Raw genomic sequence first — 21,163 nt, 5'->3', positions numbered from 1 at the left:
TGCATACTGAAGATTCAGATCATACATACTTTTTATAGTCAGCAATGACTAGATTTCTGCTTTCCATCTGTGTTGTGTAATACATGATTTCAAATGAAAACACAAGTAGATAGGAAAGAAAACTGACTATTTTTATGGTAAAAGCTGCATATCCTGGAATTTGTTGTTCTCCATGCTTTTGTCTGCAGGGACCGATGTTCAAAGAAAGAAAGAGCAAGTGAAAATCACACTGAAATGGCTGGTGTAACAAAACTGGGAAGGCTGAAAATGACATACAAGAAGATGTAACAAAGTATTCAGTAGGAAAAGCCTGAAGTTTTAATAATTAAAAAAAAAACAAAAACAACCCCCCCCCCTAACACTATGGGAAAAGCAACAGCAAGTATTAATAGACTGTGTCTAAAAAACAGAATACAGACCAAATTCTATTTCCCCTTGAACAGCACAAAGCAGCCAGAGTCTGACTGCAGTTGTGCAGCAAAGAATAAATATTGTAAGCTAGCTCCCTGCTTTTGTAAAGCTGGCAGAGCCGCTTCTGTGCCAGCTGCTGTGGGCTGGAGAGGAGTAATGAATTCTACTGTCAATCTTCTGCTGGCATAGGCTAACGCCAGCRTGGGGGCTGCTCCAGCCCATGCCAAGGCCAGCATTTCAGCCAGGGATTTGTATCCATAATTCCTGTATCACCTATACCAAGTACTATACAAACACGAAGAGAAATTGCTTCCTAAGTAAGACTAGAGAACCTTAAACGAAAGCACCTCACACTTTCCAACACTTGCAAAAATGCAAAGAAAGAAATAATGCTTGAAACATGTCGCTTTCAGGACAGTTTGCTAAAGTAGTATTTTTGAAATGCGTTTTAATATGATGATAAAAATGAACTAATCCATGCATCACACTAACAGCAATGATTACTGAATTATATGTGAGAAGTAGAAAGCACAAGCCATAAGCTCTACTGGTATTACATGAAGTAATTCACAAGTGATAATGTGGAAGGAAGTGCCCTAAGAAGCTGATAGGAGAAACTGAGACAGACTCTAAGGAAAACACTAACACTATCAACATTTGAGGCTATTCACAATGTATTTAAATATAAAAACGTTTGCTAATCTTAAAATCGCTGACAAAATGTCAGATACCTAATGGCCATTTTTAAATGACAGGAAAATAAATAATCCAGTAATATTACATTTAAAAAGATTTGGTCCCATTATATTATTCTTTGAATTCCAAGAAAATTTTATGAAAGTCTGTTGGCATATTTACACACACTAAAGCAAATCAAGAACTTACTTCATCCTCCTAAATCTATTACTATGACTACTGTGACCTACTAATGTGATCTATCCCTTAGATATTTAAAAACAATAGGCTACAAAAGAAAATTCTCTTTTAGCATAGAACTCAGTCATCCAAGGAAATAACTCTCATTTGTGCCAGCTGATTTTGAGACAGGAAAGCGCTCCAAAATTACTAACCTCGTCCAGCATTCTGGGAAAGCAACTGCATTGGATCAGTTAAAGCAAAATAAGTGTTCACCACCATAAAGCAATGRCATTTAATAGAGAAGAACCTCTGATACTTGCTTAGCAGATTTTCTTCCAGTGGCCCACAAGAATTAAGTGGCAAACAGGCCAGTGTTCTCACATGTACTAGCCAACGTCACCACAGAGAGCAAGAAGCCCTTTGATGTTGCAACTGTTTTCATATTTTTTGCTTTCCGACTAATTGAAGCATGAGCTGCACCAGTACCACCGATACAAACACCAATGCTACAACTGAATCTGTATGCTAACACTGCTGAAGGGTTTTATCTCAGCAAAACTACAGGATATAGTCTGGTGTTGGTAGGTACTCCAGCTCCTTGAAGGATATGGTTCACTGACTGCAGTGGACTTTCCAAGCTTTTAAGACCAACAGGGTCAAATTTTCCAAGTACCTAAACATTCAATCAGTGCCTACTGGTATTTTCAAAGCTCAAAGAGCATTTCATAGCAACTTATTCTGAAACAGTGTTTCACATGTCACTCCAAATATACTAACAGCCAAAGAAAAGAATGAACATGTAAAAAAGACCTAACGTCGATATTTAAGATAGCACTACTTTTTAATTCCATTAAACTAAAGAAGTCTGGTCAAAGATAGGCAGCTATCTAAACTGGCTTCATGCACAATGTTACTGAATGCAGTAAAACAGATCTTCCAGTTGTATGGTTTAACTTCATTATGGTTTACTTAATTGTCTTTTAGGTAAAAATACTTACTGTAAAACAATTCTGTTGCAGTTATTCTTATTTTAAAAATAGGATCATCTTATATGATAAAAATGAGTTAGTAACTATTCCATCAAATATTTGTAGTTATGAAAAACTCTATTCTATCCATTAATTTAATTACAACAAATATCAAGAGTGTGTTCTTGGAATTTTTTTTTTTTTAAATACAAAGCGTAATAAGGCAATTCTCAGGAAAATGAGAAGGTGTACTTTTCAAACCAGATTGTATAATTTGGCAATTGCATCTTTCCTTTCTTTAGTGGAAAAAGCAATACTCTTACCATATGAAGTCACTTTGAAGGCATCCCAAATAMAGGACTGAAGACAGTAAGGACATTAATTTATTCTGAAGAAAAGACTGCTCTATAAAAGAATGTAGACTGCAAAAATCATCCAAGAGGCAGCAGTTAAACCTTTCTTGGAATAGTTTCAGTTGAGGAGAGAATGGACACCAACTGAATATTGCATAACAGGTGATAGAGGAAAGCACCACCAAATGGAAAACTATTATAACAACCCATCCAAATGCAGATTCTTTCCAAACCAAGGTTTTAAAGAAGAAAGTTGTGCAACACTTATGTTTTTAAAATCTCCTTCATAAGAGTCCTAATAAAGCAAAGGACAGTTAAATGAGAAGACTGTCAAGCAGTTAACAGTTGTGTCATATAATATTAGGTGATGGGTGGAGTTGACATTAGGAGAGATTATGGGTTAGGTTACTCCATCGTGGTCGCTCCAAATAATTGTGGAGTGCTATCAATTCATTCTGCAAGCAATCCTGACATGTCAGTTTTAGACAAGACAGGAGGCAGATCAGGATAAGGAACAAGGAAATAGAAATAAGAGCTTATTACAGATGAGAAAGTTTTCTCTAAGAACCATCACCACTGATTATTAAAGGCAACGAGCATGAAGAAGGCAAGCACCATATTGTTTAGCAGCTATCCATTGTATTTACGCAATACCCATCGTATCTACGCAATAGATATAATGGATTTATCCAGCTGCTTTTTTAAAGTTCTGCAGAACTCCCATAAAGAAGCAGAAATGTGTATTAGATGGCTAATCTATATTTCTGGAGAAGGAAAAAAAACCCACACAAAAAGAAATTTAAAGCATTCTGCAAAGGCCCTTCAAACTAAAATGATGTTTGCTGTGAAACATAGAAAACAGCCTAAACTAAACCACAAACTCATGGTTTATAAACATTTGCAGGAAATACCAAAATCCTTCTGTAAAATGGTTATCTTGAAACTAGAAGCCTAACATTTTATAACCCATAATAATCCTGCTTAGATGTTCTCAGAAACAGCACTGCACTGCCTCATTAATACGTAATTGTAACTATGAAAAGTATTTTTCTCAAAAGGTTCTGCTAAGCCTAAAAACAACATCTGATTCAACAACTTAAATCTTTAAAGTCTTCCTAGTATCTAGTACTGGTGGAGAAGTAATTTTTGCGATGGGCACAGCGGAAGCTCTGGATAGCAGAACATTAACGTAGCCTTGCAGGTATTGGTGGGCTATACCAATCCTACTCCTCCAATCTGCCCACAAAGCGACAACAGAGGATTTTGCCATACTGCAGGAACAGTAAACCTAAAACCTGGCAGAACGAGGTGGCACAGGGTGCGCGCGTACAATGGCGCTCAGGACTACCCACAGCAGGCAGTTCATAGCTCCCCGCAGAGGTGCCGGGACGAAGGGACTGCGGTGCGGCAGAGGCCAGTGTTCAGCTACTGGTCCCACAGAGCATTACTGAGAAGCGAGTCAGCCTGCTTCAACAGCAAATATTTCCACGGCAATTCCAGGTACCGATTTTTAGAACGGGACAGCAAAAGCCTCAAATTACTTTAACTGGGAGGGGCCAAAAAGCAAAGAAATCAAAATGCGTTTTCTCTTACCTGACTGTAATGAAACTACAGTAAAAACTTAAACTCCCTCACAGAGCCTTTATCACGACAACCATGCTAGCACCTTACACTGACAGAGTCTGCTGGCACAGAGGCAGCTTCCATTGACAGAAGATGCTTTTCTGCTGACAYAGTGGTACAATCATCTCAAACAAACTGAGCTCCTGCCTTTGCGCAGTGGAGTTTTCTTCCAGTGTGCTGCTTCCTTGACCTATCTGCATTGCCACAGCTGGGCCTGCTCCACTGATTTCTGGGAACAGGTTCAGGTAATTTTCAAGTGAGGAGTCACATTTTTCAAAGAAAACACTTCTCTATTTTAAACTTTCTACAGTTCTTTTTAAGCTTCACATTCACTAAGTGAGATAAATACTAATTACCATAACTTGGATATCGAGGGCATACGGCATCAAGCTTGAGCTTAAGGATACTTATTTTAAGTGTAGAAGAACTTCTGAGGTTCTTCTAAAAAGTTTCATAAAAAATAATGCTCTCAACAAATCTGTGAACTAAGGAAGCATTATATCCATTTCAGAAAATGAAAATGGTTAAGCAACAAAAGAAACTGATRAGCACAAGAGATTGTCCACTTGGACATCAAGTTGGCCGCTTTCCCAAGCCTCGTATGCAATTTACTACACTAGTTAAAAGATAAAAAGTTGAACTTTACCTACTCTTATGGAAGCTGTTTTTCCTTTTTTTTAAATTTAAAATGTAAGAAACCAGGCATCTATTTGAAAACAACATTCTCCAAATATTTTGTTCCCCTAACATTTTAAGCAGTCATTAATACTTGTATAACTAAAAAAGACTCCAAAAGGTAAAAGCTAAAATACCAGCAAAAAAAAGCCATGCATAAATATCACTATACTTAAAAAATACCAATGAATATCAATGAATATTCAATATCATTGTATGAATATGGCTTTTCCAATCAGGTACTGCAAGGAGGTGTACAGCAATAACATCTTGAACCAATTTTCAGTTTTTGCTGCGTTAGCCTGAGTATAAAGAAGGGGACAGTGAAAATTGTTAATCTCCAGGAACCTGTCCCGAATACAATAATGACACGTGAGCAGAAGAGCCCACTAAAAATACACTCAAATGGGAAATTGTTTCTGCTCTCCTTTCACCAACCTGAGCTCTAGAAGGGCTTCTTTACTTGGGTGCAACATTATATACAACCTGRTTCCAGGCAGTGGCATGGTTAAAGCGCCTGTGCTGAACAGTCCCCTCCATGGAGCACTGGGAAATACAGCAGGGAGAGAGCTGAGAAAGCTTCACCTGCCTCGGTGCTTCTGCACYGAACTTTCCAGGGTGGCTAACAAGATCAGCATTTTTCAATTACCTGCAATGTCCTGTCCTTCCAAACATAACAGACAGTCATGCAGACATCATACTATATAGATTTTGTTCCCAAACATTAGATCTGGTGGAGAGAATGAGCATGTGGGGAGAGAAACAGCCCCACTAAGAACACAGAATTTGGCCATTTTGAAATAAATGGAAATCGGTCCAGACATTTTACTCAAAAACAAAAGGTTTACAGCTGACAATTCTCTGAAGGCAAATTTTATACCCATATTTCAAATGACTGCAAAAAGAAAAAAAAAAGTCAAAACCATGAAGAGTTTATACATAGGTCTTGAATTTTGAAGCATATTACACACATTTTTTCAAAGCAGTTACTATGAAATGAAATCTGACACAAATAGGAAGTCCATTTACAACAGGAATTCTTTTAACATTTCTATTATATTTCCTTAGAAATAATATCCCATGCTTCAGGGAAGCAGATTTTTTACATTTGTTACATTTGAAGAAAAGAATGTACTCTAAGAATCCTAACTAGGAATCCCTGGTCAACCACAATAAGCTATGATATTAAGGCTAGTACATACCCTTTTCGGTAACAATGACAACAGGGTGGAGTGTTCAAAATGGTATTTATAACATCAAAAATTGTTTTTTTTAAGAGTTTAATTTTGAAGTTTAAGATTATTATTTCTTATGGAAACAAAGCTGTTCTTCAGAAGTCAGAATTCTGGAAACTTGAAAGCCTGCATCCAGAGTGATGAACTAGTACCACTGAGAAAAAGGTATTATTTTTAGATGCAGTGATTGGGTGTTGGTAAGCAAGTAATTTTTGCTGCAGCATTTTAAAAAGATAGCTCTCCTCAGCTGTCACTTCAGCTCTCTTGGGGAGGTTAATCATCTCCACAGAGGAGCTTGCAGAAGGGAACGGATACCTATGTTTCTGCTGGTCAATACAATCATTCAGTGTTTAACACAAACCCATCTTCACTGCAACCACTGACACATTTGCACGGACTCTTGCTGAAGCAGCTCAGGTACAGGCACGCACACCGTTCCGGCAGTGCGGCTGTGAGCGCTGTTAACTGCTGAAGCTGTTCAGGCATGAGCCAGCTGAATTTACTGCTCAGAGTAATCGCACAGAAATTTCAATGTTGACATATTAAAAGACAAAGAAATAACCTTTTTAGCTGATTTWAAAAAAAAATGGTTACGCATTACTCAGTGAATTTTAATCCAAGAGATCATGCAATTTTTACTTGCTATATTAAAGACAAGGAAGTATATTCAAAAATTTTAAAAATTATTTTTAGCTAATAATCACACAAGCTAAAGATAAATTTTACCTGATGGAGTTTTGTCTTCTGTTTTCTATTTTCATTAAAATTTGTACATCTGACTGAGGAGACATTGTATAGATTTTTAATCTGAAAAAAAAAAAAAAAAAAAAAGCAACAGACCTTAAGAAACAGTTGTGTACTTCAGACTTTTTCTTCTTATTATCAGCAAGAGATGGATACTTTTTGCATGTCAAGAATCAAAAGAGTATATTTGTTCATAAAGACAATCATTTGCCACATGCTAAAGATCTGCTATAAATTAGGGCTGTGATTGCTAACATGCTTTTCTACTTCTTCCAAAGAAAGGGTTCACTGCCACCACTGTGGTTAATTCTGGTTACACTTTTTTTAGAATTTCAGTTGCTTTATTTGACCTTTATGCCAGGAATCAATTTCTTAAACTTCTCCTGCTTTAAATTTGGTGCCTGTACAAAGGGTTCGTTAGTGAATGTTAGGATGGTTTTCATCCCAGGAATTAAGGATATACCACTGTCTGGGAACTCAACTCTACATACTTAAATTGCAGCAAGTTTAACTGATCTGTTCAGAACCATTCTGTTCTTTTACTAGTGAATTAGACGAATGAGGCAAAAAAAAAAAAGTTATTCAAATACATACCTTTGACAAACTACAGGATCTGACTCCACTGGATCAATATAGGGCTTAAGGATATCAGTGAGTGTTTTATCCTCTGGCACCCTTTCACCAAAGATAAAAATCAAATACATAAGACATGGTTCATCATGTACACAAAAAGTTATTATCTGAGTCATATGGAAGAAGCTATATATTTGCATGCTACAGTGGCACAATGAAGTAGTTTATGGGAGGATTTTAAGCGTGTATCAATACAGCACAGGTACTTGACAGCTCTGCCTCAATTTCAACACTGGGACTTCATTAGCATCCATGGGGAGTAAACAGATGCATATCTCCATTTCTAACCCTGCAGCAGAAACATGCTGTTCCTACAGCCCTAACAGCAGACAGGGCACACTTCTCAGGCTATGAAATAATCTCATACTTCAGGCTAGGAAAACTTATGATGAAGGAAAAAATAGAGAAAATTTTGTTAATAGAAGTTTATTTTTTGTCCTCGGTAAAATGGGCTTGTTGGCTTTCCTGCAAAGGGAACAGTGCAACCATTGCGTCCTATATGAAGGCCAGCTTCAGTGYGATGGCAAGGAGAGAAGGGAAATCTTGTTGATTTGTCTGCTCCATGAGAACASAGTATGTCAGGTGTATAGGATATGACCATCATGTATATACAAGCTGCTCTATTTACATAAGACTAGCAATCAAACATTTTGTAAAGTTACTCAATTTGAAAATAAAAYTTGTTCTAGCTTTCAAATAGAAAAGGACTATAGACCTTCAAATAATTTATTTAAACTTAAATGCTTCTTTAATAAAGACAGAAATATTTGAATTTACCTTGTATGAAAGAAATAGTTGAGAACACATCAAAATATTTTGTAGTTTAATTCTAGCAGACTAATTTAAACTTTATAAAATTCTGTTTTTCAAGCTCTGTACCTTTTTAATGTGTATTCAGCATGACAGTGAGGAAATACGAGTTTCAAATGCCAGTAAAACTTTTGTTCCCTGAAAAGAAAAAGAAATGCATACTCTTAATGCTGCAGTAATGTTAGCTGGTAACTATTACTTGTGTTTTTTTCCATGATACAGCTTGGTAGCCTTTGACATAGATGGAAAAATACTATATATAGTGTCAGATTTTGATTGGCATTTTTGGAGTAAAGGGGGCAGGTGGAGGACCTGTGAGAAGCACCTTGAAAGAGGCAGCAGCTCCCAGCTTCTACCGAGTTTGGTGTCCTCAGAAGGCAAAAAATCTCTTCCTTACAAATGTAGTCAAGATATGACTTGATAAGATAATCAACTGATCAACAACATGTCACCTTTTAAGAAGCAGCATCTCCTAGCTGAGTTGCTGTGTGCATAGTTGCCCTTTAATTTGAGGAAAGGAAAATGCTTTTTGGCATACCACCTGGACAGGTTGCCAACCGATAGCAACGATAATAGCCAGAGGTCCCAGCCAAGGCCAGGCTCCACACAAAATAAGAGACTAGTCTTTTTGGGCAGTGATCATCCAAATAGGAAAGGAGTGTGTGTGGGCAAGGAGCTACATTTTGGCATAACAGGGACAATAGAAGTTAGAGACATTCAATGTTTTACAGAAAGATCACACAGAAAGCTTGTGGTAGAGAAAAAAATTGATCTCATGTACCCCTCTCCAGTTCACTGGTTGTACGACCATCTTCTCCTTCCAGCTAGCATAATTAATACCTCAGAATAAAAACTACTAAAATGTGGTTTATTAGTGCAATACCATGTTAAGAAAGGCTGTATTGCCTAGGGGATACTTTTCTAGATCAGAAAACTTCTGCCTGGCTTTGTCACTTGTCTGCAGAAAAGCTGCTGAAGTCACTGCTGACTGACTTAAGACAAACTACTTTTCTCCTCATTGCTTCACTTTCCCCCAATCTGTAAGTGAATATAACAATCTCTTTCTAAAGGAAATCTCCTAAGAAAAAGCACAGTCTAACAGGTATGTGCATGGCAATCTGCTCTGGTTCAGAATTTTCCAGTCATGACCGATAGTGAAGATTAAGGGAAAGGCAGAAGGAACTAATACCATTTAGAAAGCAGAGGCTAGACATCTGTCTGAAGTGTGGGAACTTACTATGGTACTATTTTTTACTACTTAAGACCTATGAATCATTATCTCCAAGATAATCAGCACCAGTTTTGCAAACTTCTTGGTACTATGATTGAAAATAAAATGCTGTTGTTCCAACACGCTGTTTAATTTGCTTATCAGGCAGAYGAAACATTATCCAGCAGGAACTAGTCGGCTACAGAGAAAAGTGTACGTGCATCCAGTAGCATGTACTACAAAACAGTAGACAACAAATTGGTTGCTAAGTTCAATTAACTATGATACTACTTTTTAAATGCAAACACTTTACAAAGTGCACTTACCAAATAAACAATCATTCCCTTATCTAATCATTCCTAGGAGAAAACTGAGCTTTAGAGCTGAATTATACTTCCTATAGTATAAGTAAAATTGGTAAGTGCTAGTGTTTTCCAAAGGATGGGCAAGCAAGAACACTATCTAGTAATCTGAAAAAGGAATAAATGAAGGCTAAGGTCCACAAAGCAACATGGGACTCAGTGGAGATGTGCAGTATGCCTTGTAATTCTTCACATCTACCTGCTCAAGCTTGCTAAAGCTGAGAATGAGGGAGCCTTCCTTAAATGAGCAGATCAGGTTTGAAAGAGGGAAGAAGATGTTGCGATCAGAGCTGGAGGATAACACAGAAGTGGTTAATTAAACGGCATATGTAACTAGAAACTGACACAGTATCTTGCCTCGTGGATTACATGCTGTTTGGCATGTCGCTATAGCACAGTCTCTAGCTCCCGAATTGAAGAATGTTTTGAAATAATTCAAAAGCTGTGAGTTTCTTGGACATATGGGGCTTTTTGAAAGACAAGTCAAACACAGTTTTGCAGTTCTTTACCTTGTCAATTAAAAGAGGCATCAACTTTGCTCTACACATAGTGCAAACTGAAGTATCAAGAGGATTGTGGGTCCAGTTCAACTGACTATTAACAAGTTTGTGATTCCTTTCTCAGACATATATTAACATGGTACTGTATTAATTTAAAGCACTTTCCCAAGGTTTTAGAAAAGTTGGTAATCTTAAAACTTAGAATCGTGAACAACGCAATTTGCTGCAGGAAGCACTAAGGATGGGCACACTTACTAAAATACGCATTTATAGGACTGCTCAAATGAGGCTTTTGTTTTATGTTATCAACTAAAATAAGGCTTTCTAGCATTTTTTTCATTTAACTCACCACCTTCCATAATTTGTTCAAACAGAATATGTTCTTCTGTTTTAAGTGACCAACTCTTATTGTGATAAGGACTTTCTTTATCCTAAATTATTTCAGTCAAGATAGCCAAAGCAAGGGGAGTACCTCTGCTCCCAAGCGTAAATAGACAAACTGTGACACAGATCAGAGAAACGCCTATGTGCCCTAAATACATGCCCATGGCTGTCTCTGCAATGGGCATTTAAAAAAGAAATGTTCCACAATTGTACTTGCTGTTTTAGAGTACTCCTTATCTATCTGTAGAAACTGTAGTCTCATAACAGAGTCTGATCTCACATGCAACAGCAGGTCCCTGTTGGCTCATTGAGGCAGAGTCAGTACATCACTGCAGCTGTATAATCAGCTTAGAGGGATCTTTTTAGACTTTCACTCTCCCTCCCCCTTCCAGGCACAACTTAGCCTAGGGATTAGTGCTCAGAAAAGGCTACAAATCAGGGAAGTCTGAACACGGAAATTAAAAACGTAATTTCTTGTCAAAAAGTTACACTTTGGAAAAACAGAAGTGTTGATTTTTCAGCATGCTAATATGTAAACTGGGTTTATTTACTTCACCTCTCTTCAAAGTATTCTTGTCTGGAAGTAAATAGCAGAGAGAAAGAACTTAGAGTAAGAACTGTGTAGAAGAAAGCAAGGAAGAAAGAAACTTAGAACTGGTATAGTCTCATACACTTCACTGTAAAATAAAATCTTGAAAAACAGCAATACTTCTATATAGTGAGTTTCCCTAAGTAAAACAGATTTGTAACAATCTGCTGGATGCCCATTAATATAGTGAAGCATTCCTCACCATCAGTGATTTCTGCACGATTAGAGAACTTGATGTCAACTGTAGATGTTAACAAAGTTGCTTCACAAAAAGTTCAGATTAAAATTAGATATCCTGGCTTCAGATTTCACTGACTTCATTTTCCATTATGGCTCACTAGGGTAGTATTTCCTTCAAATATAATTGACATGTACTATGTTCATTTTCTACATAAAAAGGCTTAATTGAGTAAGTCATCCGAAATTGAGCAACAGCTAAGTGCTTAGAGTGTTCCACGCCGTTAAGCTGCCATGGAATGCCACTCCATGGTTTTCTTGAATACCAAGGCACTGACTATAAAACTACCAAACAGCATAGATSTGGATGAGGCACAGCACATCCTTGATGCCATTAAAAGCAGTATCATAGCCCATCCTTGCACTGCTTGGCTTCACATCCTATTTTGGCTACTTCAGAAGCATGGAAGCCAATCAGAGGGAGAAAAAAAAGCTGAGGACCTCTCCTCCCAYGTGAGATGTGGCTACAAATTATGTTCTAAACTGACGGACTGTTTTGCAATCACTGTTCTTCTAAAGCAAATTATCTCTCTCCCCTTCATTTCTCCTAAAATTTCCCCCCAAAATTATTTTCTATAATCAAATTCATTTTTCCTCTCCAGTCTCTTCGCAGAGCTACATACAGGTAATTTTTTTAATTTTTGACAGCAACAACTGAAAGTAGTTCTGATGCTACAAAGGTAGCAGGAATATATACAGTGGCTGTTAACTTCTGCTAATTCTCTGAAGAACTGCAAAGATTCTCACTGTCTTTTACAGTTAATGCAATACCTAGGAAGATGCTCCACGTACTGTGGGTGTAGGCAGTACAGCTGCTAAGAAGTAAAGAAGAGACCTACAAAGGATTTAGGGACCTGAAGATGCAGGTAAATGCCTTGGGGAATTTTTAGAAGGGTCCAATGCCTGCATATTTCTCAAAACATTTATGAAATATCACATAAAGCTTAACTTTCTGATCTAGGTTTCCTTTGAACAGTCAGAATTTTGCCTAGAATTTTGCCTGCAGAAGGCCTTACATTTCTAGGTATATTTTTTTTTAATAAAGAAATTGACTCAAAGTTCTAAATTTATTGCATCATAAGATACCAACTACAATTCTAGCTCTGAAGAAATACTTAGTGTCAGCCTGTGAAAGACAGTAATTCACTGAGCATTTTGTTTCTATTCAGCAACTAACACTCTAAGATGTTTAAAAAAGAGTACATGGTATTACCTTACATCAAAGCACAAAYACTGTAGTGTTTCTTACATTATTTTGAATTGATAACGGAAGAAAAGGAAATAGAGAAGTTTAATGAAGGACCATTATCCTCTAACTTTGATAATACCCAGTACTCTTACCTGGTATACTGAAGTTTAATTGAAATACAGGGCATTCAGTATCTACTCCTTTGGATAATATTGCCTTTCTTAACTTTCTTAAGCAATGAAGATTCAGCCCAAATAATGACTAGATTCTCTTGTGAAAACAAAAAAAGCCCTATTAATATAAGAGAACATGCAATAGTTTGATTTCATAAAAAAAAAGCCCATGTTCAAAATGCCAAATCAACTTTGCAGCTTCTAACAGCAGCACACAAAAGAGAATGCCTCCATTTAGCTGAAGCTTCACTGAACTAATTCCTAACTGAAATTTGATGTATAAACAGTAAAACCAAATTATTTCTACTGAAAGTTGAAGCGTTTCCTAGTTACAGTAAACAGCAAGACAATCCATGAAGAAACTGAAGTGCACTTCCTTTGTGACACATATGGTCTTCTATCAAGGGGCCTCACAGCAGCAGGAGATCTTACTAACCATATGTGTTGCAATAATTAAACATACTGGGGYTGAACTGAGAGTCCTGCGTAAATCAAAGGGACACTGTCAAGGCTGAGTTACCCAAACTGTAGTTATCGTAAAAGAATGAAACTCCTGCCCTGTTTAGATTCTGCAAGTTTCTGCAGTTTCACTATGAGAGTAAAACATTTCAGTTGTTAAAAAAAAGGTTTCAGCTACAGAACTCAGTAAGTGCTCATGTTCAAAGGTGGATGTTCTGAAAAGCTAAATTTACTGAAATGCACAAGGATCCTGCTCTCCTAGATTTAAGTTTAATAGGTCTAACAGTGTAATGTTAGCCCAAAATACAGCTCAGATAACTCCTGGGTAAATTCTAAATATCAGCAACACTTCAAACAATTATTTTAATTATTTTAATCTACTTGGGGATAATGAGTTGTTGTTTTGGGGTTTTCAAGTGTACCTCAAAGTAACTTCCATAACACTAATGATCATGTATATGATGCTACTCCTAAGTCTCCATACTATATTTTGTTTTCAGTACTGTATTAAAGCAAAGAACAGAGAAAAAGGGAATGAGTCCCTCTTCTCCCACACATATAATCTGATCAAATATTCTCAAACTGCAGGCATGCCCACCACTAGGGAGGAGAGCTGTATCCTCTTAGTGGGCACGAGGGGTAAGAAAAGGATTTTGGTGCTGTGAGTAGAGAGGATATGTAGCTGGGGGAGACCGCTATGGGTAAGCAGCAGGGCTGGTCTGAGCAGTGCAGCACCGACAGCAGAGCTGAGGGAGCTGCTCTGCCCAGTTCTCGCCTTTCATCACAGCGACTCCCTCCTGCCAGGGAGCTAGGAGCCCCAGCGCCGCACGCTSCCTCTGCTCTTCTGTTTGCTCTGCTGTCTGGAGCTCCCCAACTGCTGCCCCAACCCTTGCCCCAACCTGCCACCTGGCGGCACTGCCCATCCCCTTCCCAAAGGCTCCCCATGCCAGCAGCCCATCCCAAGTCCATGGCAGCATGCTTCCAGAAGGGGAACTATCACCTGTATCGTGAAATGGGGGCACCACAGACAAAGTTGGTCGAAGCAACGCATCAAAAAATTTGCGAATATGCGCCCTAAACATCACCTCTATATCTGATGTCTCATAGGTAAGAGCTCACTATAAACTGGACTCAGACTCCATTTTCTATTGGCCCCCCCATTAGCTAGATTTTCAAGATTATAGATTAGTCTAAACCATACGTTACCTAGCATTGGCACGTATGCTTTCACAACACTGCATTTAGCAAACAAACTAACCAAAACCAGGAGATGAAGAGTCTGGTTAATTCATCCGAACAACCACTGATCTGTCCTCCAGAGCTGGCAGAGGCAGGGGATGACACAAGAATACATCTTGTACTTCCTAGTCTTGTATTACTCTCATTCCTGCCTTGTACAGCCTAACGGCTTGGCTCACATGGAAAGCGTGAAGAGGACATCAGAAAAGACTGTTCCCAGCTTTCTGTGCACATAKGTAGAGCAGCTTCCCATCTCCAACCTCAGGAGCAACCCCTCCACAACTCCTCACTGGCAAACAGCATGAGAAGGGGCTCAGATGTACAGAAGGGTAGACACACCAGATCCTGGGCACTGCAAAGTGCTAAGCTTGTATCAAACAACTATTTGTACAGCTTAACTTTTTGCTGAGTATTACACTCAAAGGGGTAATGGGTGTCATGAAGGCCTATGGGATAAGTGCTGAATGGTTGATAGCCTGTGGTTTGATCAAACCTGAGGTTTGATTCCTCAGGCATCCACATAACAAAAGAAGGCAAAACTTAACATGCCAACTTAAAGAAGGTGCTTAGTTTTTATCTAAATCAGTGAATTCAAACAGTTCATTGCTGCATGAGTAACAGTATTAGCACAAGAGAGAAAACAGGACTGCAACAGCCTGTACTCAGTTTAAGATGCTAAGTCTGGTGGCTTAAGCTTTGCGGTGAGCTGGTTCAGAGTTGATCCAGCTGAAAAGTGTCACTGGGAAAAAAAAAAAAAAAAAGCAAACTTCCTGCTATATTCAGGTTATATTTCCCTTTTAAAAAAGGAACAAAGGCATATTGTAGCAAGGATTGTTTCTTCTACCTGTCTGTCTTAAGCAAATGCTTGGCTTAAACCTGAAAACAGGAAGGCGCAGGGCATTCAATGGTTACTGCATATCCTTTATCAGCCAAATCACATAAAAATGCTACTCTGAATGTGCAAAGGGGCTCTTTAATCCATTTTCAAGCGATRAGCTTGCAACTGTCCTGAGAGCCAAACTCTTCCTTGAATAATCAGCTCAAAACTGCTCACCCTAAGGCAGAAGAACTTTGATAATGTTTAGCAACAGAAACTACTTGACAGATTGTCACAAAATAACTGATCCCAGCAATGGCAGAMTCTATCAACATTAAGGAAAGGGACAGAATGTGTTTGGTTGGGGGAACTGTCTCAAGAACCTGTTGTTTAAAGGTGTCATAACTTCTTCTTTTGATCTGTATGAGACATATCAAACCTCAATGCAATCTAAGGAAGTATGGGGATTTTGGAAGCTTAAGAAACAACCTTTTGGCAGGACAAAATTCTAACATTATCACTGACAAAGCTTCTTCTGTACCTTAAAGGAGGTACAATATAAAATTTCAGCTTTTTAGCCCCAATATGACTTATTCCACTATAGSTTGGATAGAGTACTGCAATAATTCAGGACAGGCTTTTTCTTTTTTTCTTTCTAGACAAAAGCACATTTTACAGTGTATGTTTTACTCTACTTTTAAGCATCTATTTTTTGTAGTAACCACAGCACATATTCCATAGCCTTGAACCACATTTGCAGGAAACAGATGGTTACTTTCCTGTCCTCTTAAGAATGGAAAACAYGATCGAGTCCTTTATGATGGGATCTGAAAGTCCCTTTCAGGCTAACACTTTCAAGAAAGGACTGTTATTATTGAGAAAAAAGTAAGGTATTTTCCCAGGCAGTAAAATACTTCCTTGACTATTTGCCAATAAGCCACCTTCCCTGCCCCATCCTCTTAGATTTTAAATCTGCTTCTGTTAGAAAAAACAACAACATGTGAATGTGTAATCAGCTCAAAGATTAATTCATTCCCAACACAAGCTCTGTTTCACTATGTACTCGGAAAAGATTTTCTAGAGAACAAAACCTGAAAAACATGCTATGTGAAGGCAAATTTCTGTCAGCACAGGATTGTACTATGCCCAGAATCTTACCAAGACAGACCAAAAACTGTCTCTTCGTCTGTTCTGTTCTTCTACCCTCCTCAGCCGCTGATTCCAGAGTGCCTGGGCTCTTTACACTTGCTCTGGCTCTTTGAGACTACTCTCTTACCCTGTATTCCTAGGGATGTTTGTGTTGTGCCAGGCATCCATGACATTTAGGAGATTCTCCAGGAAAGTTAAACTCAGCTCTAAGCTTGAGATACTTTAGCAGCACAAGCCTAGTACAAGATATCTATAGAGAGCAGAGCATGTAGCCAAGAAAAAAAGTCAGCATGGAGGCAGACAGCCTCTGCTTACTTGGCTAGCATCTGCAAGGTTTGGGGCTATCCTCAGGTCTTCCCTGAGGAAACAGGAGAGCCTCACTGATGCATAAATTTGGGGCAGGGGGAGGAGAAAACATCCCAGATTTCCTTTCCTTCCATGAGCTTTTCCATGTTTTTTCTCTGGCAGTTAGAACTGGTAAAGTATGAACTTTAAAAAGTTACGTTTCTAAACCTCTTTTATGCCTTATGTTCTGCCAAGAACAAGATATCTGCAAAAATGAGAAATCATGCTTTCTCTCAAAACAGAAGAAATGATATAAGAGCACATATTCCACAGTTCTTCATCTGGCTTGTTAATTTGTCGGAGAGAGACACCTGGTGGCTAGTCACTAAAGCACACTCAGATTTCCTCTTCTAAACATTGCTTTTAGATCATGATCCGTCAGTAACAGAGAATGTCCTGGAGCAGAACTCACCATCAACACTAAGGACATGAAGAAAATAACAGGAGGAGCCAGCAGGGATACCTGACACAGCTGCTCACTGTCTGAAGGCATTCAGATCTGCCCCAGTACAATCACAGAGCTGAACTCTGGACCTCTTCCCTGTCCTAATGAAGTACTCTAAATATATTTCCCCACAGTGAAAACACTTTAAAATATGGTTTCTGAGTATCAGAGAAAATTCACAGAAGTGGGTAAAGGAAAGAACACCTGAAATCATCTTAGCTTTTTTTCCTGAATTCATGCCTGTCTGTCTGCACTTGTCTCTCCAGGCAGTGCCATATGAAGTGCTCAGATACTCTTAGCACGCTTCAACCCTTAGCACAGCTTGCAACAGAAATAACTGTACTTGGAAGCAGCTGTTTCAAGTATAACAGACTTAAGGACAGCCTTTTTCCTCCTTCAGAGAGAGATTTTCAGCAACCATTCCCCACCTATCTCCTATCACAAACCTTTAAAGAAATGTTCTTTTCTTCCAGAAACAAAACCACAAAAAAGCCCTTTCAGAATGTCAGTTAGGAGAAGATGAAAAACAAAACAGCATTGACCCCTTCCTGTTGCTACTGAACGGTGGTGTTTTTCAAAAATAAAGCACGAATTGTATAAGCTGTCAAGTTGAGCCCAAAGAGCCTAAAAAATGAAAACCTGCAACAGGAAATATTAAGTTTAAATAGCTCTTTAAAAAAGTTTGTGGAACTTACAGATTTTTGAAAGCATACCAATATGAATTCAGACCCTCATCCTTACGTGTTCAGTGAAAACAAAATATTGCTGATTATAACTAACCAAAGACTTACTTCTTATTGAAGATGGTTGAATTTTCTCTTCTTTTTGTAAATCCAATGGGCAGAGTTTTCAGGTTGATATTATGCCTCCGAGCTCTATTTCTCAAGTAATTTATCTAACAAAAAATAAAAACATTTTTTGAACGTGAATAACATAATCAAAAGCTGAAAATTAAACAAAAAAGTAATTCTGAAGGGAATTTTGGGAAAAGTATAGAAAAGGCCACATTTAATGCAGTACTTTCTTTTACTTTTTCTTTTTTTTTAAATGATGAATGAAAAAGTTAGCAGAGGAAACTACCTGAAACATTTTCAAGTGAAGTTTTTCCAAGGTTAAAAACCAGCATGCCTATGAGCTCTTTTCAGTAGAAGTACTTAAGCATACTGTGAAAGCCACGCACAGCCATTGTGGCCGTAACACTACCCGTGGAGCTGTTTTGGGGCTACAACCCAGCTAGTGAAGGGACGTACAAGAACCATTTCATCCACTCTGACAAAATCTGATTTGAAGGTAGCACTAAGGATATCATTCTATAAACGTGCCTACTACCAAATCCTAAAAACTGTTACTCTGTGTAGCATCTCACCATCTTCAATGCATTTATTCTCATGACAACCCTGTGATCACGTACACACAGACAGAGAGTGTGACTTCAGCCTAAGCAGAAAGTTGGAGCCTTCTGAATCTACTTTGCAATAAAACACCAGCATGAATTCTCTCCAGCTGAGCAGTTTAATGCTACTTTCACATGCTTTCAGAGAGCTGGAAAACAACATGGCTCTGATACCTTTTCATGACATATCAATGAATCAAAGTATGTTAGAGTGGATTTTTTTTTCTCTCCTTCCTGATCTTGGTCCTCCCAATTTTGTCATAGGACTTTCAGGAAATGCCATATATTTTGTGATCTCATTAACGCTTTAAACAATTGGAAGAGTTTCAATCAAAATCTCTTCCTATCCACAGCGGGCTGGGTTTTACTTCCTTGTCCCATTATGAATGAATGGTTTACTCATTACAGAGCTCTAGCGGCCTTTATTTGGTACATGTTGAAACATATTTTTAGGCAACTATAAAACCCATTGCTTACATGGGAATACTGTACTTAAAAACTCAAAAGACATCRTGAAGGTGGAAGGAAACACTCAGGCTTTCTTAACACATAGCTATTGTCAAACAGCAAGAACGGCCATATCCATTATTGTAAGAGCATATTTATTCTTCTAAGCAATTGGACGCAGCCATCAATACTACTCTTACGTAAAACTACAGACTTTCGATTTCTGGCTCTAAACGTCAGAGCCATTCCTACCTTCACAGGAGAGGTATCAACTCTGAAGTCTGGATTAGGACTGCCTTGGTGGGAATTCAAAGATACTCAACCTTATTTCCAACTGACCAAGTTCCTAATTTAAAACTTACAAATTTATTTGTTGTTGGCCTATGCACAGAAAGATCTCGAGCAGCAGCATCAGCTGTCCTTCCTACATCTTCCAGGAAACGATAATCTGAAGATAAAAGAAAAATAGGAAAAAATGTAGTGCTAACCTACTAAAAAGGTGAATTTAAAAAAGCACAAGAAATAGTCTTACCACTTAGAAGGTTCAAGTCAGTAAATTCATTTACAGAGACAAATGCTGTTTTATCCCTGATTCCATTACAGCTCAGTGCAAGCTTATGCTTCTTTACACACAACAGACTGAAATGACACACAAAAAAGATCATCCATTAACAAACCAGGTTCAGCACAAGAGCGAAGGGGGGGGGGGAGAAGAACAGTTTAATTCAGATAATAGATACCTGCATGAATATTTCATGCATCGTGGACACCTGTACTTAGCTTCCTCTTCACTACAGGTTTCACATCTGAAAGAAGGAAAAAATACCTCTTAATAAAGTGGCATCTTTATGCCCAACTGGCTTGGGAAGGCTTCTGCTCAACAGCCAGGTGCTATACGATCATTCATAGATTTCAGAAAAAGTTATTTGAAGCGTGAAAGCAGAAAGAGGAAACACAAATACTTTGCATTAGGCCAGGTGGCACAGTAACATACCAGCTATGGGGGATACCTCCCAAGACACGCAGGGGTCTTGCCCATATTACAACACAGCACAGAGATGCTTGAGAGAAAGAAAAACATGCTAACCGCAGAACTGGAAGCAGAGCAAGGCTGCATCAGCTTATGCTTTAGGGCCTGGTCTACCAGCGCTTTTCTGCGTTGGCATCCTTCACAATGTGCATCTCACATGCAGGCTGGTCATTCTCCACCTGCCTGTAACTGGAGGCATTTATGCCCCCAATTCACACCTGAACCTCAAACACTGAATCCCCTTATTGCAATGAAACAGAAAAGCCAAGACGATATAAATCAGCAAGGTTTCCTCCAGCTGTTAGCAATGCAAAGGTTGCAGTTAGGGAACCTCCTAGTCACAATGTTCAAGTTTTTATACACGTGGGCTAAAATATTTCCTGATTAAAAAGATTTCATCTACAAATATAACCTGCTTTTAAGTTAGTTTACTATAATTGATATATTTCTATTTTTTAAAAAAGTATTCTTCATATTTTAATGGAAGAATGTATCATTTTTCATTTATTTAAATTCCCAAATAAACCTTCAACCCACTTCGATAAAATTTTCGAGAATGGCACAAAAACATCACTTGCAACGCTCAAAGGAAAAAAGCCGGGCTGAAACCGGCGTTTCGCCCGTCCCCGCCGGCGCGGCGCGGCGCTGCCGGCCCGGCAAGCGGCGGCTCTCCGGAGCCGCAACGCGCCGGGTGCCGCCGAGCCGGGAAGAGCCGGCGCGGGGCCCCGTGCCGGGACTGGAGGGAACCTGCGCACGGGGCGCAGACACCGGCCCCGAACACGGGAGCGCTGGGAGCCCAGGGACGGCGCGGCAGGAGGCCGCAGCGCTGAACTCCCCGGGTCCGTTGCCGGCAGGGCCGCGAGGCCCCGGCGCAGGCCCCGGCGC

At 38.8% G+C, this 21,163-nt stretch overlaps 1 protein-coding gene across 1 annotated transcript in view; it reads right to left on the bottom strand.

Moving 5' to 3' along the window:
- The window catches only part of ZNHIT6 (zinc finger HIT-type containing 6), a 34,621-nt gene extending 14,540 nt beyond the window's left edge, over positions 1 to 20,081 (bottom strand). Inside the window, exons 1-7 of the mRNA XM_026057545.1 lie at positions 19,989 to 20,081; positions 19,781 to 19,887; positions 19,611 to 19,696; positions 18,200 to 18,303; positions 8,380 to 8,448; positions 7,462 to 7,542; positions 6,850 to 6,930 (exon numbers count right to left, since the gene is read on the bottom strand). Of these exons, the coding sequence (XP_025913330.1) occupies positions 6,850 to 6,930; positions 7,462 to 7,542; positions 8,380 to 8,448; positions 18,200 to 18,303; positions 19,611 to 19,696; positions 19,781 to 19,887; positions 19,989 to 20,005 (545 nt within the window). The 5' untranslated portion in view covers positions 20,006 to 20,081. The remainder of the gene's footprint in view (positions 1 to 6,849; positions 6,931 to 7,461; positions 7,543 to 8,379; positions 8,449 to 18,199; positions 18,304 to 19,610; positions 19,697 to 19,780; positions 19,888 to 19,988) is intronic.
- Positions 20,082 to 21,163: the final 1,082 nt, after the last annotated feature.

Source organism: Apteryx rowi, unplaced genomic scaffold (assembly GCF_003343035.1).
Source record: "Apteryx rowi isolate R43461 unplaced genomic scaffold, aptRow1 scaffold_14, whole genome shotgun sequence".
Classification (NCBI taxonomy): domain Eukaryota; kingdom Metazoa; phylum Chordata; class Aves; order Apterygiformes; family Apterygidae; genus Apteryx; species Apteryx rowi.
Note: the sequence above shows the minus strand (reverse complement) of the source record. Positions and strands in the feature narration are given on the sequence as shown.